Genomic DNA, 17,151 nt, shown 5'->3' on the forward strand with positions numbered 1-17,151 from the left:
CAGTTTTCTTTTATATTATTACATGTCGATATCTTCATAGAGTTCTTCCATAAGTACTCCATTGTTTCATCTGTATTTCTTTATGTTAATCGCCCATTTTATCATTTGAGATTTTACTACTTCATCTTCTGTAGACCATCTCAACAATAATTTATAAACTCTTGAAATCAATTTTTCGTTACCGCCAAACAGCATTATTTCCAATTCTGTTTGTTCTTGTCTTATTCCATCATTTTTAATATCCTGTTCAAGCAGACTCTTAATTTGTTGCAATTGAAACCAATTATACTTATATTCCAATTCTTCCACCGATTTTAGTTCCACCTTACCGCCATGTATTTTTAACAATTGTTTATATGGCAACCATTTCTCCTCTTTGATATCTAAATACAGCTTTATTACTTCTGTTGGCACAATCCAAAGTGGTTTCCTCTCATCCCTGAATCTTTTGTATTTAAACCAAGTTTTTAACAAATTACTTCTTATATAATGATGTAAAAAGAAGCCATCCATCTTGCTTTTCCCATAACACAAGTATGCATGCCAACCAAAAACATTTCCATGGCCTTCTAATGTTAATAATTTTCTATTTATTAACGTCAGCCATTCCTTAATCCACACCAAACAAACTGCATCATGGTATAGCTTTAAATCTGGTAATTGGAAGCCTCCCCTCTCTTTTGCATCTGTCAAAATTTTCATTTTGATTCTTAGTTCTTTGCCAGCCCATACAAATTCTGAGATGACTTAATTATAAAAGGGAAACTAAGTACCAAACAACAACTGGAGTTAAAATATCATTTTGATATACCTTGGTTTCAATATTTTCAAATACATAAAGCTTTTAATCAAATTATATCGCTAATATGTAAAACAAAACAACGAAATGCTTTTGAAAAGTTCTGAAAGTAGGGCATTCAAATACAAAAGGCCTCACAACAATAATATACAAAACTCTAATGGAAAAAATTTGGAAACAACCCACTTGTCAACAAAACGCTTGGCAGAAAGATTGCGATATCCAAATCACAGAGGAACAATGGAACCTGATATGGAATTCCCCTACTTTAAAGAATAGGGCAATTAATGTAAAAACACAACAATTTAAAATCCTACCTAGATGGTATCTGATTCCAGTGAAGTTATTTAGAAGCAAACTAAACTCAAATGCAAAATGTTGGAAAGGATGTGGACTAGAAGGAAGTTTTATCCATAGCTGGTGGTCTTGTCCTTTAATACAAAACTTTTGGTCTAATTTAGTGGCTAAAATATCAGATATAGTAGGAGTACCAGTTCCGTTAAAACCTGAAGTACTTTTAAATTTATGGCCAGAAAATTTCTCTGCTACACTACGAATTGAACTTAGATCATTGCTGCTATTGGCGGGTAAGAATCTGATAGCACAGAAAAGGGGAAAAAGTAATGTCCCCTCAATGGAAGAATAGCATATGAAAGTAAAGGCTATTATGATACAAGACAAACTGTTTACTTAACTGCTTCTGATGGAATTGACTAATTACAATAATAACTTTGTGGAAAGATGGTTTCCATACATTGAACATATTAATTCTAATGCCTCTGCAAGTGAAGTAATATCGTCGGATTTGTTGGATTTTGCTGTTATTTAGTTATCATTTATTGCTATTGTAAGCCAATTAAGAGATCTTATTGTAAGAGATGAAATTGAAAAATATTTAATATCAATACTTTTATCTGTAAATAGTTTTTTATTTTTATTGCAATAAAGTTTTTAAATTTTAAAAAAAAAGTTGAGACTTTCAACTCTTTCTCATCCCTATCCTGCTTTGGCAAATTAGCATGTACTTAATAGTGGTATAGTAGAAAACCTCTGTTAACTATGAGCAAAAGGATGGGGTTAATACTTCCACATGAGCTAACAAAGCCCTTAGATCCATCCTTTACAAGCATGGTGATGGCACATTTGCTTACTAAAGATTTTCTGTCTTTATGTCTACCAATATAGGATTCTACCAATCCTATATTGGTAGACATATATGTGTATGCTTTAATTCAAAGCTGCAAAATCAGACATGCAGCTGCAGAGAGTAATGCTGAGAGGCACAGGGTGTGCAAAGTAGATGAGGAGTGCTTTTTTTCGGCATATACAGCTTGTCTGGAAAGAGGGACAGAAGCTCCACAATTATGATGAGGGGCCTGTCCCTGTCCCCTCCACCATTATAAATATGAGGGGCCTGTCCCTATTGCTGTGCTCACAATATTTAACAGTAGTTTGAATACTGAACTATCAATTCTTCCACCTGCCAAGAGGGTAGCAACAATACTTGATGAAGTAACGGTGATAGCTACCATCCTTTTTTGAAAGTAAATCAAAAGAGTTTTCAGCTAAACATTAGGAAAAACTTCCTGATAGTCAGGTCGGTTCCTCAGTGGAACAGGCTTCCTTGGGAGGTGGTAGTCCCTCCTCCTCTGGAGTTTTTTTTTAAAGCAGAGCCTAGATGGCCATCTGACAGCTACACAGATTCTGTGAATTTAGGCAGATCATGAGAGGGTGGGAAGGGAATGACCCACAGTTTGGTTCTTGCGGCCCTCTCCTATATGACCAAGGTAATGCCAATCACTAATTTGAAGTTAGGAAGATATTTTCTTCCAGGTCAGATTGGTCAGAAATTTGGGAGGCATTTTTTGCCTTCCTCTGAGTGTAGAGCGGGGTGGGGGGTTGTGTGTGTGTGTGGGGGATATAATTTCCTGCACTATAAGGGAGGATGATCCTTGTGGTTTCTTATGTTTCTACTAGGAATAAGGCCTGTTGTGGAGAAAAATAGAATGGCTCTAGAAAGAAGCTCTGGGCAAGTGCTCCACCCCTTGCTATCTTCCCACCCACCCAAGTGCGGGCATTCACTTCCTGCCACCTCAAGGGAGTTGATCTCTGCCATCTGGACAGCAGCTATAATTCTGAGTGATCTCCACACCTCATCTGGAGATTGGCAACACTGGTTCCCCTGGAGGAAATTGCTGGTTTGGAGGGTGGAGTGTATGGCATTGTACCTGTCTGAAGTCCCACAGCTCCTCAAACCCCACCCTCTCCAGGCTCCATCCATTAAATCTCCAGGAATTTCCTAACCTGGAGCTGGTAACCCTATCTCCTTCCTTTTATCTGCCCCTCTGACTTCAGCTTTCCATTGCCTCCCCCCTCCCTGCAGCCTCTACCTAGGAAAAGGACAGTTTTTCTCCAGTGTGTGGGGGACCAAAGCAGCTTTTATCAGTCTCCTCTCCTCCCTTTAATCTGCACAACAACCCTGTGAGGTGGGTTAGGCTGAAAGTCTGTGACCAATACTCCATCAATGCTGTGGAGTCTTGTGAGCAAAAACTCTACTTCGTGAGCTACTGGCATTAAAGTTGTGAGCTACTGCATAAAATAGTTTGCTCTGGTGCCATTTTTCCTGAGCTAAGACAAAAATGTGTGAGATGGCTAAAAAACTGTGAGCTAGACCACACTAACTCAGCTTAGAGGGAACACTGTCTATGACTGGTCCAAAATCACCCAGTCAGTTTCCACAGCAAGAACCTGTGTCTGACAGACCCCACTCTGAAGTTCTCCTCAAACTCCACCACAGAATCTCCAGAAACTTCCCACCAATCTGAAATTGGAGGTCCTAATTAGGACTGGCCCAAATGAGTTCTCCCTCAGAGGCCTTTAGTGATAACTTTCATACAAAAACTTTGTTGGTCTTAATCGCATGACTTCAATCTCTGTCTCTCACTCCCCTCCCCCCGTATCCGGTCTACTGCTATGGGATGCTATTTCCTCCCATCATTGGCTGTTTCCTTTCCAGAGGAGGAGAGGGAGGAGCCCTCAGACAATCAAGGAAAGGCTTTCTCTGGCTCTTTCCCTCCTCCTTCCTCAGCCAATTGAGGGAAGGGTTTCTTTTTCTCCTCTGAGAAGCAGTGCAACAGGCAGCTCAGCCAACGGGAGAGTACAGAGAGCCAGAAACTGCCAGAACCAAGGCTGGTTGACTTTTACTGACAGAATCAGCTTGGCTGGCTAGGAACAGCCACTTGAGTGGGAGAGATGAACGGACTCAACCGATGGCGTGCAAGTACTCTTGATTGATAGTTTGATAGGCCAAAGATTGCTGGAGCGCAATCTCAACCAATGGGAGAGTTCCATTTTGCCAAGACAAAAGGGCTTTTATATCTACAGGATATCTGTACTAACTCTGTGCTACTTATATACAGAGTTATTAGCCTCCAGGTGGGGTCTGAAGATTTTCTGATAGAGATTCAGTCCTCCTGGAGAAAATGGCTGCTTTAGAAAGTGGGCTATATGGCATTATACCCTGCTGAGGTCCCTCCCTACTCCAAACCCCATCATCCCCAGGCTCAACTCCAAAATTTCCAGCAATTTCTCAACCCAGAATAGGCAGCACTACTTATATAGAATAAGGGCTTAGAGGCAGGAAATTTAAGTCTGTCGACAGTGTAAGAAACTGGTTGCTGGCACATTAACCAGAGCCATTTTGCAGTAAAGTACTTGTCTATAAAAATAAACTATTTCAAAATTGTATTTTACTTGAATTCTAAACATTTGCTTTAATGTAATTTCCTAAAAAAAATATTTTCATTTTTACTGGCTTTGTAGAGGAATTTTAAAATTCTTATGTAAGTCTTTTATCTTTTTAGGCCTTCAGCATTCTCAGTTCAATATGTATTTTCTACTTTTAGCTTGTGCAAACCTTTGAATAATCTTTTTAAAAGTCATATCATTTATGCTTCATTCTGCATTCTCCAAAGGACTCATCAGTTTTGCCTGTAGGTTTTCAGCAGAACAGCAAATACACAACTGCTGCTCAAGCCATTCCAAACAGAAAATAGCTTTTAGTCATTTTTGACTTCTAAAAGGTTTTTTAAAAGTTGAAATAATGGCAGATAGTGATTTTTTTAGCCTTTAGGTATTTCAGTTACCCTTACCAACTGGACCCTGAAAGAATTTTGGATACCATCTTGAATGTTTTGTCAATGCCATTGTATAAACTACATCATTACAAAAGCTTAGCAGAACATTTATTCTTGATTGCTCAGATCCTAAAGAGGCAGAGCAGACTGATGGGGAATGGGCAGAAGAAGTAATGTACAGACAAAGGCTTGAGAAGGCAGAAGTCCATGGAAGCAAGAAGGTTCCAGAGGGATAAGAAGGTGAAGGTTAGAAAAAACAGCACAAGAGGAGGGAAAGCAAAAGGGGGTACGAAGGGGAAGTATATGAGACATGACCATGAGTTGCAGAAACAAAGAAGGGTCCCATTTACATATTAATGTGGAATAACCAAACAAATCTCTGGCTAAAGGACTCCAGTTTTTGTAGCATTGACAGGAAAAAGCACATCTATTTTGCTTTACAGAAGCATACTTTAAATCCCTTCATATGACATTTTTTTTTAAATCAGAAACTATTTTTGGATCTTGTGCATGATGTCAGATGACAGGAGCTGCTTTAGTTAGCAGTAGGATTAAAGGTCACAAAGAATAATTTCCTACTTTCTCTAAGCCTTAATAAATACTGAAAATGCATTAGGAAATGGAAACCCTGGTCTTCACTTGCTAAAACTATTATCTGCCTCAATTACATGGAGACCACACCTTCTCACCACTAAGGAAATAGCTCACACCTGAATGGATTGTAGGGTTTCCAGCCTCCAGGTGGGGCCCGGAGATCTCCTGCTTTTAGAACTGATCTCCAGCTGACAGAGATCACTTCTCCTGGAGAAAATGGCTGCTTTGGAGGGTGGACTCTATAGCATTTTACCGTGCTATGCCCCTCCCCTCTCCAAACCCCACCCTCTCTCAGCTCCACTCCCAAAGTCTCCAGGTATTTTCCAACACAGACCTGGCAATTCTAATGGATTGTACTGAGATTTTTAAAAATTACAATAAAATACCATTTGTAGAGGACTGCTTCTTTGTTTCAAACTACAGTAAGAGTGCTTAAGTATAAATACTGATAAATGATAAGATTAGTTTCATTTTAGAATAAAATTTTAAATGAGAATTAGCATTAGCAGCATGGGATATTATCAACAATAGCTACATGTAGACATCATGAAGAAATCACAATTTGTGACAAGAATGTGCCTGAAATCTTCAGGATTGCACATGCCCTCTCCTCCTTTCTCTCCTGCATCACAATTGAGGATTTCAGATTTAGTGAATTTTCAATATAGAGATAATTTATTGTGATGTCAGAATTGGGTGAGTTAACAAACTGTCTCTTGCCTGGAAGCTGGGATTCTACACTACAAGGCAATCCTAGCTTAGAATTTCTAATTTGTAGGCAAAAAAATTAAGTACCCAGTTTGAATTTCACCATAAATTGAAGTTAGGCTGAAGACTTCCTAAACTACAAAGTTTAATGCTGTGTCTGTGGACAGGGGTGGGGACTGAGTTTAAGCCTGAAGACTAGGATTATTTCCACAACAAAAAGGGCTAGAGATTTATGTTTTTTAAAGAAAGCTGGGGATTCACAGAGCTTATTATTACACATACTGATAGAATGTTCTATCAGCATAGTGATACACAGTTACCTGTGTAAAATAAAATCTGAAAATGTCATCACCACCAGGCCATTTCCACACTGGTCATTTGTTCTGTGTTCTGTTGGGAAGAACAGAGTCTCACTTTGACCCAGAGAGAACACCAGTTTTCTGGGTTATACCTCTGAGGATGCCAGTCACAGTTGCTGGCTAAACATCAGGTGTCAAAATGCCAAGACCACAACCACAAAGCCTGGAAAATCTACAACAACTAATGAACTCCAGCCATAAAAGCCTTTGACAACATAAAATCTGAAAATGCCCTGAAGGGGGTGGCAGCCCTGGGAAACAGGATACTATGAGGAAACATGCCATGGAAGTCCTGTTGCTTCTGTGCTGTACTGGCAGTCACAGAAGCAGCAAAACTACACAAGCCTGTCTCCATGTGAAAAACACTGCTGCTATATGGTCCCTGTACCATAGAAAACAGTTTCTCAATCCCTCCTTTGCCTACCCGTGCTGTTTAAAATGCCCCATTGTTTGAAGATTTTTTCCTACTATATTCAGAGCTTGTGTGCTCAGAGAATGCACATCTTGTTTAAAAAACAGCTTTCCCCAGTAAAAGGTTACGCTGCAGAATACCACTGCAGCTGACGAGAACTTACACAGAATTAACCAAAGTTTCCTGGAAAACTACTGGAAAGCGCACTGTTCACTGAGTTAGCAACCCCTCCCCCACAAAAAAAGCATTCTTACAAATTCTTCTTACCTCTGTTTCTGAACATTGTAAATGTTCTGATTTACCTGAAACAGAAAGGGAACAAGAGTTATTTTCATATATTTTAAAAAAGGTATTAAACAAACGAACTGCAAAACAAGCTTAAAGAATCTATGTTGCATTCTCCATACACACTCAAATAGTCTTCAGTATACACAACATCATTTTGTTGCAATGATCTAGTTTTGAATTTGAGTACATACTATATATATTTTTGTGTTTATAGTTTAATTTACACATATACACTGCAAGTGTGCTATTGGTAAAATCATCAGTGTGTGAAACCCAGTCTGCTTCAGTGGTAGCCATCTCTTTGAACTCTCTGGCTTCTAAGGCCATACTGTCTTGGGGAGGAAGTTCCACTGCATTCAGAAGCACTTACTTCCTAACAAAATGTACAGCATGGGTGGGGAACTGGCTCTCTGGTCAAGGAGAATGGAAGATAAGAGTTGCTGTTTTTGAAGCGTGCATATACACATGCACACAACTGTGTGTACATACACAGAGAGACAACTCTCTCAATAGCTACAGATTTTTTGTAATGACATGCTCAAATGGGGGATATTGGCTGTATTATTTCATATACCAACCCATCCTATGGCAAACTATATGGATGTTATAATCTCTTGAGTAAACATGCCCTCTACTTAAACTAACAAAGCCAGAATGTCACCTAGATTTATGACACCCCTACGACAGCAGTCTGCTTTTTATCACCTAGTGTTTTTTCAGCCGTTTTGACCTACACTAACAAGCACAGATCCTATTTGTGATTCTTTTAATCTGCTAAAAACATTCCCATGATTCCACACTACACACTTATATTAAGAATTGCTGTGTCCATTCCCATATGTCTGATGAAGTCTGCTTAAGAGCGAGCATACGAAAGTGTACATTCTGAATAAAACTTAGTCTTAAAGGTACACTTGTCTACTGCTTTGTTCTATTGCTTCAGACCAACACAGCTGCCTACTGGAAATAGCTACAGATGTGAGCAGTTCCCATGAACCTGAATGGAAGGTACCAAGCTAGCCTAGTGGCTGGTGGTGGTACTGCAAGTATCTTTGTCTGATTCCCACGCAATCCCTACCATTTTTCTCCCTGTGTGCCCTACTGCCGCCACTCCTTGTCCTCTACTTTGATGATAACAGGCTAGCCTGGGCAATCCAGGTCAGAACAGTGAATAAATAGCACCAAATTAGGATATGTTGATTACAGTGCCAGCATGGTGTAGTGGTTAGAGTGTCAGACTAGGACTTGGGACAACAAAGTTTGAATACTCAATCTGCCATGGAATTTTGCCAGGTGATTCTAGCCATTAACATAACTAACCTACCTCACAAAGTAACTGTTGTGAGTATAAATTGGAGAAGAGGGCAATGTGATAAACCACTCTGGGTCCTAGTTCAAGAGAAAAAAAAGGATATGATTTTTTTTAAAAAAGAATGACATATATTAAATAATATAGAGTCTCATTCCAATTGCGGATGTCTCAAAGCAACAATCCACTTAGTTTCTTAAGGTTTAATGACCACAAGCTTCTGACTGACTGCATCCCCTTGCTTCTCAGTTAACTCAAGCTGCTTACATACTTCCTAAGCTAAAACAGATCCTTATAAAAATTCTAATGCACAACTTACTGCTGGTGTGTAATTAGTTGTTACTGTTTATCTCAGAAACATGTCTGAAGCGGCCCTCAGACTTCTGGGCAATCAAGCACTGTGTGCTTTGCATGCCCAGGATGACATTTGCATCCATGGACGTCTCATCTGTTTATGGTGTGTGTGTGTGTGCCCTCCTGCAGTATCAATCACTGTAAGTCCTAGGGTAATTCAGCCTTCAAGGAGGCTTTTGGTGGGTCACTGGAGGTTGCTCCTGGGTGGAGGAGGATGACCCAGGCAGCTGGAGAGCTCCTGCTATTACAACTGATCTCCAAGTGACAGTGATCAGTTCACCTGGAGAAAATGACTGCTTTGGAAGTTGGACTCTGTGGCATTATGCCCCAAACCCTGCCCTCCTCAGGTTCAACCCCCCAAATCTCCAGGTATTTCCCAACCTACAGCTCGCAATCCTAAGGAGGACAGGAAGCTAAATGCCCTCACTGCACATTACTTCTTGGATTCTGGAATATTAATTTTCCCATGTTTGCTCTCACTGGATGGCATATATCTTAGTAGGCTTACATAAACAATGTTTTAAATTGTCCTTTAATTTCCCATCTTAGATAATAAAAAACCCAATTTACTTAATGAGATTTGTGATGTCATATTCTAATCCAATAACTGAAAAATCTAATCAAGATGGGTAGCCATGTTAGTCCATCTGTAGCAGCAGAAAAGAGCAGGAGTCCAGTAGTGCCTTAAAAACTAACAAAATTTGTGGCAGGGTATGAGATTTTGTGAGTCACTGCTGCTGACTGCTCATATTAGGGCTTTTTTAAAGCAGGAATGCAAAGGAGCGTGGTTCCAGCTGGCTTGGTGGCAGGGGATGTAGCCAAATATGAACACGAGTTCCTGCTGGGCTTTTGCTACAAAAAAGCCCTGTATGTGAGGGGGTAGGCCTAACATGCAAATGAGTTCGCTGCAGTAAAAGCTCACACCCTACCACAAACTTTGTTAGTCTTTAAGGTGCAACTGGACTCTTGTTTTTCTCTGCTGAAAGGTCTAACATCAGCTCAGAGGCCAACATGTGATAAAGGGAAAGGTTAAAATTGCAAATGAACTGTTTGATGGTTCAGGTCAGATGCCCTGCAAGGCGACATTTAAGGAGACACTGCAGGAGGAGTCTGGTTTGTAATATGTAAATAACATGGAAGACTTTGATAAATCTGCTAATAGGCCTTAAATGGTGATACCAGGCCTCAGATTCAGTGGGAGTTCACAGGAGCATAGCTCCTGAACCTTTCCAAGAGTTCCACCTCCTTGTCCATTGAATAGTATGTGCAGCTTCATAACAATCCCTGGATGAGCTCCACCACCTATTTTTCTACAAAATGACCTCTGGGTAATACTACAAAGTTTTTAGCTTCTTGGGAATATTGTCTGAATGAATATATACAATCTGGTTTTCTTGACCTTGTTATCTTGATGCAAGGAAGAAAATTTCACAAGGAAGAATTTAACACACAACAAACAGCTTGTTCTTCTGTCTTGCTGGAGCCCCTGCTCTTCTTTCTCTTCCCTCCTGCCACTTTCTCTCTCAGAATAAAGGCTGCTAAGCAACAAAGACTTTCTAAAGGAACAAAATTCTAAACACCAACACTGGAATGAACTACAGCTATTAGAATACAACACTTGGCTTTATATTAAAAATGGGTCAAGCACAGAAGGCACAGAACAGGGACTTCAATGACACTGGAGCAAAGCCTGAATCTCCACTTTTTAGATTTTTCAAAAGCTGGTAGACATGCATCTTGTAGCCTTTTATACTGACTTTCAAAGTGTCCAATCAATACCATTCCCCATTAAACAAAAAAGTTACTTTTAATTTCTTTCTGAATAGCATAACCATCTTCTATTGAACCAAACATCTATTCTCAGTCCACTCATTTGTAATGCATAAATAACCTGGAAAATAAAGCAGCAATGAGCAAAAGCTACGTTATCACACAGTCAGCTATTCCAGTGGCTTGCTTACTTAGAAATAAAATGAATTTAGTATTAACCCCAATGTAATGAGACAGTGCAATAGAATTACAAAATTTACTTTATTTACATTATTTAAAGTCTGGCTTTCTCACTGAGACTTGAGGTGCATTACACAGTGTAAATCAATACAATGAACGTGATGGGACATCCAATAAATAGTGCAATAAGATACGGATTGCAGAAATCTGAAACAAAGCCTAAGTGTTAACATTATATGCTAAATGATGAAAATATTACACAGTAGGATCATATACATGCAGCAACATCCAGAATGTGCTACAAAAGTAGTATAGTCTACAGTCGCTATCTCTTTACCAGAGTATCTTTTTGCACCATTTTGTTTCAGTACAACCCTATTCCCTGTTTAAAAAATTCTGAATAATTCAGTTTTGCATAGTTGGCTGAATACCAGAACAGTGCAAACCCTGACATCGTCCTGGAAGCTATTCCATAGGGAAATGGCCATAATGGACAATGTAGGTGTACAGTCAGTTAGTTGCTGTTTTTATGCATTTGCAGGATGGCACATGCATAAGGCCCTGCTCAGGTGAGTGAAGCTATCACTGAGGATCATGGAGAGAGGCCGTCCTGCACATGAGAGAGACCAAAGCGGTGAAGGGCTTTGTATGTGATAGCTAGACTAATGAACTGATCCTGGCAATTGATGGGCAGCCACTCCAGAATCGCAGGAATGTGCATACCTTGCCTAGCTCCTGATAATAACTGAGCTGCAACATTCTGCACCAGTTGGAGTCTCACCAGTAATGCTAGATCCACTATAACCCTTAGGCTCTTAAAAGTGGGAATCATAATATCCTTTAAGTTCTCCACCTTCCCAAGCAGCATTACCTCTGTCTTGTCAGGATTTAGTTTCAATTTGTTCACTCTTAGCCATTAAACACAGCAGACAGGCAGTGATTCAGGGTCAACACTACATCACCAGAGGGCCTGGATAAGGAGCTGTTGAGCAGGGTGTAGAATTGCCAGGTCTGCATTGGAAAATACCTGGAGACTTTGGGGGAGGATCTGGAAGTGGGCAGAGTTTGGGGAGGGGAGGGGTCCCAGCATGGTACAATACCAGAGAGTCCATCCTTCAAAGCTTCCTCATCCAGGAGAGGGGAGGAGCAAAAAGAGCCAGTGGACCAAGACCTTCAGCTGGAAGTTTACTTTCTCTCACACACATGCCAGCCACCCGGTGCTATGCACTAAGAATGGCATGTCTCTCAGGCAGTCAAGCCACTTTGGAGATGAGCTGAGGGTCACTGGGTCAGGAGCAAAAGAAGAAAGTGCCAGGGCAAAGAGGGAAACAGGACAAGTGCCTGCCCCTCGCTGCTTTCGCTACCCCTGCTGCTGCTGTTTGCAGAGTGAGAGAGGAGAAAGCAGCTGCTGCTGCTGCTGTTCCTCCTTCGTTCAGGAGCGTGAAGGCAGTGGCAGCAGCAGGAGGCAGCTCAGCTTTTGTTCTTCCCTTCATGGGCAATGGAGGACTGATTGGAGGAGCCTGAAAGGTCCCATGGGGGTCTGGTTGGTGGGGCTTGGACCCCTCCAGGCCCCTCGGTAGCTATTGGTCTGTGGAGATTAGTTGTAAAATAGGTTATCTCCAGCCCCCACCTGGAAGTTGGCAACCCTTGCTGGATGTCATCAGCACACTGTTCACAGCCAACCCCAAAACTACAAATGATCTGTCCTAAGGGGCTTTACAAAGAGGCTGAAAAACACGGAGGATAAGATTGCGCCTAGTGGATGAGAAATGTATGGAAAAGAGGTATTGCAAACTAGAGTACACTTGATAAAAAGATGTAAGAATTTAAGCTTAAATCTCAGACATAGAATTGACAGCTACAATTTACACAGAAAAAAAATATGCTATAGAAACTTTTAGCCTGTTGCCTCAGTGTCTGTCTAGCCTCGATTCATAGTCATAATTATAGTCTGAAGATACAACTCTGTAATGCTGTCTAAGAGTGCTGTAGTCTGCCCTTCCACACTCCCTAACAGGAAAAATCCTCAGCAATAAAAACACAGAAGTTACTGAAATGGTAAACCTTCATATACTACTTCCGACTGCAGGTGGTGGCTCACATAAATGAATGCTCCTTATTTTTAAAAAAAATCCCTGCACATTAAAGTAGCACACTAGAGATAAGATAGGCTACAGGACTTTTCTTTGACCTTAAAGTTTTCTACTTTACGGGAATTTTGTTTAGTATGTTAGAACTCCAACGTGTAGTTTGAGGTAGTATAACTGAAAGGTTTACCACCTCTGTGAGGACTAGGTCTAATATTCATAGCATATTTTATAAAACACGAATTCGATTTAAACTGAAGTTTAACTAGATACAAAAGCAACATGTCTTTGAGGAAATAAATGTGCTTAATTACAAATAAAAGATAACCCTGAACTTTATAATACAAGCCTGTTGCAACCAGTTAAGTAACATAGGCAAAAACAGAGAACCTCTTCCTTCCTGCGGCAGCTCTCTGTACTCCCTGAAACACTACCTTCTGGATAAGGGGATCCCCAGAACAGTATTGGCCATGATTTGGTGGGGGCATCAGTAATGGGAGGAAGGAATCTGCTAAAATTCTTCTTCTTGCCATAGCTCCAAAAAACAAGATTTGGATCCATTCCATAGGTTGCACAGCTCTTGCCTACTGAAACTATGCCAAGAAGAATAAAGGCCTTCACATCACAAGGAACAGAAAAGTTGTACATAGTGAAAGTGTGTATATAAACCACAAGGAAGATGACTAACATAACTATAAGCATGTGAGTGCAAAGAACTAAAATCTAGTTTCATAAGATGTGTTTAATTGTATCATGCCTTGGTACTGAGTTTATCTTGTAGTGCCCATTTTTTAAAAATCTTGTTCAGAAAATTTTAACAGCAATTCTAGACTGATATAAAATCATTAATTTTATCAATATTAATTTTATCAACCTTATTGAAACTCTCCTTCAGCAAAATTCTCACTTCCAGTTGGTAAGAATTTATTTTAAAACAATTCTGCTGAACTAACTGGGATTCTGCTTTGAATGCACCATGTTCTACAGATTCCTGTAGCACTTAAAGTAGTATCTGGGTAAAACTCCTATCAGGACTGTTTCCCAAATGAATGAAGATGTTTTATGTCACCAGCATGCATACTTTATAGTGCCCATGACAAATAATCCACACAGCCATACTTTTCCTTCAATGCTTGGTTCCATTTTGGAACCATTTTTTAAACTCTGTTAAGTGGAGTATTAATCCAAGCATCAGCAGTGGCAGCACTTTATAAATGAACACTCTCTACAATGCCCTTTGGTGTAATTATACTGAATTAGTAAGTAGTTCCTGGCTGGCTCAATTTCATTCTACTCGATTCATCCAGTAATCTTCAACCTTTCTTTACCCCAGGGCCCATCTTTAATCCAAAGCAGCAGCTTGGCACCAATGATCTGTACGCACCTGACAGGAAGTCAAATGAAGGAAGAGGAAAGACTAGAGTTGAAAACTTACTGGAGGTTCCGCAACGCAAGCATGCATTCACATGGGATATTGGAGGACCAAGTGAACAAAGTGGCTGGACCAAGTAAGCTTTCTTGTTGGTGGGGTTTCTGAACCTGCCTATATTAAAAAATAATACTTTCCACTGTTATGTGACCACAAAAATCTATAACCTACTTTATCAATACTCAGCTTCCTAGTTTTATTCAATTAATAAAGAAAGCCATTCTGTACTTAGGTGCAAACTTTCAGTACTTATTGCTTCTAAATTTACAACAGCTTTAATACACTTTTCACTACAGAATGTTCATTCTCTGGTACCAGGTACTGCTGAGCAAAATTTAACTATTTTCTATTGTCTTTAAACATTTGTGAACCTGTACCACTAATAATATTTATCATTTTCTTTGGTTTTGTACATACTATTGCCAGGTCCAACTCAGAAAATATCTGGGGACCTTGGGGGTGGAGCCAGAAGACTTTCCAATTCCCTAAAATAAATCAATACAAATACAGCAGTGCAGCTCCCCTGAATACAATCTTCATTTCTTTACCCCTCCCAGCAGCTGCACTTCCACTAAATGAAAGTGAACACACGTGAAAGCCTTCGACAAAATATTGCTGTTATAGTAAGCTTTTACCAGTGTATCTTAAGCAGGGTTGCCAACCTCCAGATGGGGCTTGGATATCTCCTGCTTTTAGAACTGATCTCCAGCTAGCAGAGATCAGCTCCTCAGGAGAAAATGGCTGGTTTGAAGGATGGTACTGTACCATGCTGAGGCCCCTCTCCTCCCCACTCTCTCCCAGATCCACTCCTAAAGTCTCCAGGTATTTTCCAACCCAGACCTGACAACGCTAATTGTGAGGGTTTTTTTAAAAAAAGTTGGGAGTCTTGACAGAACATACAAAGACTCCTACTCACATCACACTCTTGTCCCAGGCACAGGAAAACGAAGAGTCAGGAAACAGAGGAAGACAACAATGACACTCTTTAAGATTGCCCACAGAAGGATCACCAGAAAATAAAAATACCAGAAAATGATGTTACTGCATAAGATTATCAAACAGAAAAATAAACAGGAACCTATAGCTCCTATTCATTTTGCTAACTGATAATCTAGCCAGTCAATCAAATTGTAAGGACCAATCAAGACAGGCACATACATCTATTTTGTTGTCAAGGCTTACAAGGAGGAGGAGAGCTTGAATTTGATCAGGAAACCCACAGGAAGGAGGAATTAAACTCTCTCATAGGTCTCCAATCTGTATTTGGTCCTCTTGTAACAGCTGGGAAGCAGGACAGCCGGAAGATCTAATCATGGATACTGGAATAACTTATCGAGTTACTTTCAGAAAATGGAGAGATCAGAGAGGAGCCCATTCTGCCCAAAGAGAGACCCAGCTGACATTACAGAAATATTGCTTCTATTAAGATGCCTTCATTTACACAGCCATAATCACAGCTATACTGCAAGAACTACTAATTTTTGGTTCATGTAGCTATTGCGATCTGTATTGCTTAACATTTAAACAATGTTTAAAGAAAGCTGACGCTCAATAATATAGATATATATAAAACAAGTATGCTAAACTGGTATTTTAACAATTGCCTAGCTTAGTATTGACCTACTTTAAAGCAAACAATTGCTCTGTTCTTCATTTTAAGATGCAATTTTATCCAAGATATTTTTAGGGCACCAACACCTCTAGTAATTAAATGCAAAGTAATTATTTACAAAGAGATTAACTTTGTCATCCTAAATCCATTGACTTCAATGGATTTAGAAGGGTGTAACTCTGCTTAAGACAGCACTGTAACAGAATGATTCATGTTATCTGGAACAATGTGCTCTTCCGGCATTCTAGTATCAATGCATGGTAATGTACAATAAAAGTACTGACATTATAAATATACCACTGGGGTTCAAAGACATATAAAGCTAATACTATGTATGGGAAGATTTAAGAAAGGGCTTAGCTGTTCACTTTCCTTAAAGTACACCATTTATAGTTTATATGTTCTGAGTTGTAATTATGTACATTTTCATCTAAGCTTCAAAATATTACAAGATGAGAAAAGGAGAGGTGGTTTAGCATTCTCAAATATATTATATTACTAAGCAGTAGGTCTGGTCTAGAGATGGACTGGATTAAAAACCTAAGACAAAGAGTAGTAAAATAAGAATCAGAAAATCTTGATGAAGGCCTACACAATTATTTATGGATTAAAAAACTGACTAAAAAGATCATAAAACAAGAAATGTCAGAGATGGATTTTTGAGAATATAGTTTACATGCCAGAATTCTTTGAGCCCTGCAAACTCTTCACTTATGCCTCCAATAGAAGATAAGAACACAAGGAATAAAAATGATTTTTTAACATATGGAGAGATGATAAAGCACTCAGTGGGAAATCAAGTCTTGGCAAAATACTGAAGACGAAGGTGTAAACATTTAATGACTGATATATTATCAATCAGTCTCAAGACTAAAGGAGATCATGAGTATTGAAGGTGTTCTAAGAGATATGACTAAATTTGAGCAGCTGATTATAAAACAAAAAAGAACACTTACTATGGTAGATATATGATTTTATTTCAGCTAGAAACAGAAGATGAACAAGTGAAAAATGTATTGAGTGGATGTGAAACCTTAAAAGAATAGATATCTATGCAACAATGGGAACAACTATGTGGAAAACATCATCCAGACAAATTGGTACAAAATGTTTT

At 39.5% G+C, this 17,151-nt stretch overlaps 1 protein-coding gene across 2 annotated transcripts in view; it reads right to left on the reverse strand.

Moving 5' to 3' along the window:
• SPIRE1 (spire type actin nucleation factor 1) overlaps nt 1-17,151 on the reverse strand; it is a 119,597-nt gene that overhangs the window by 95,556 nt on the left and 6,890 nt on the right. For both annotated transcript variants that reach the window (XM_060244037.1, XM_060244036.1), the window contains exon 2: nt 7,276-7,310. In XM_060244037.1, coding sequence (XP_060100020.1) covers nt 7,276-7,310 — 35 coding nt within the window. The remainder of the gene's footprint in view (nt 1-7,275; nt 7,311-17,151) is intronic.

The sequence above is a fragment of the Heteronotia binoei genome, chromosome 7 (assembly GCF_032191835.1).
Source record: "Heteronotia binoei isolate CCM8104 ecotype False Entrance Well chromosome 7, APGP_CSIRO_Hbin_v1, whole genome shotgun sequence".
NCBI classification, from domain to species: Eukaryota; Metazoa; Chordata; class Lepidosauria; order Squamata; family Gekkonidae; genus Heteronotia; species Heteronotia binoei.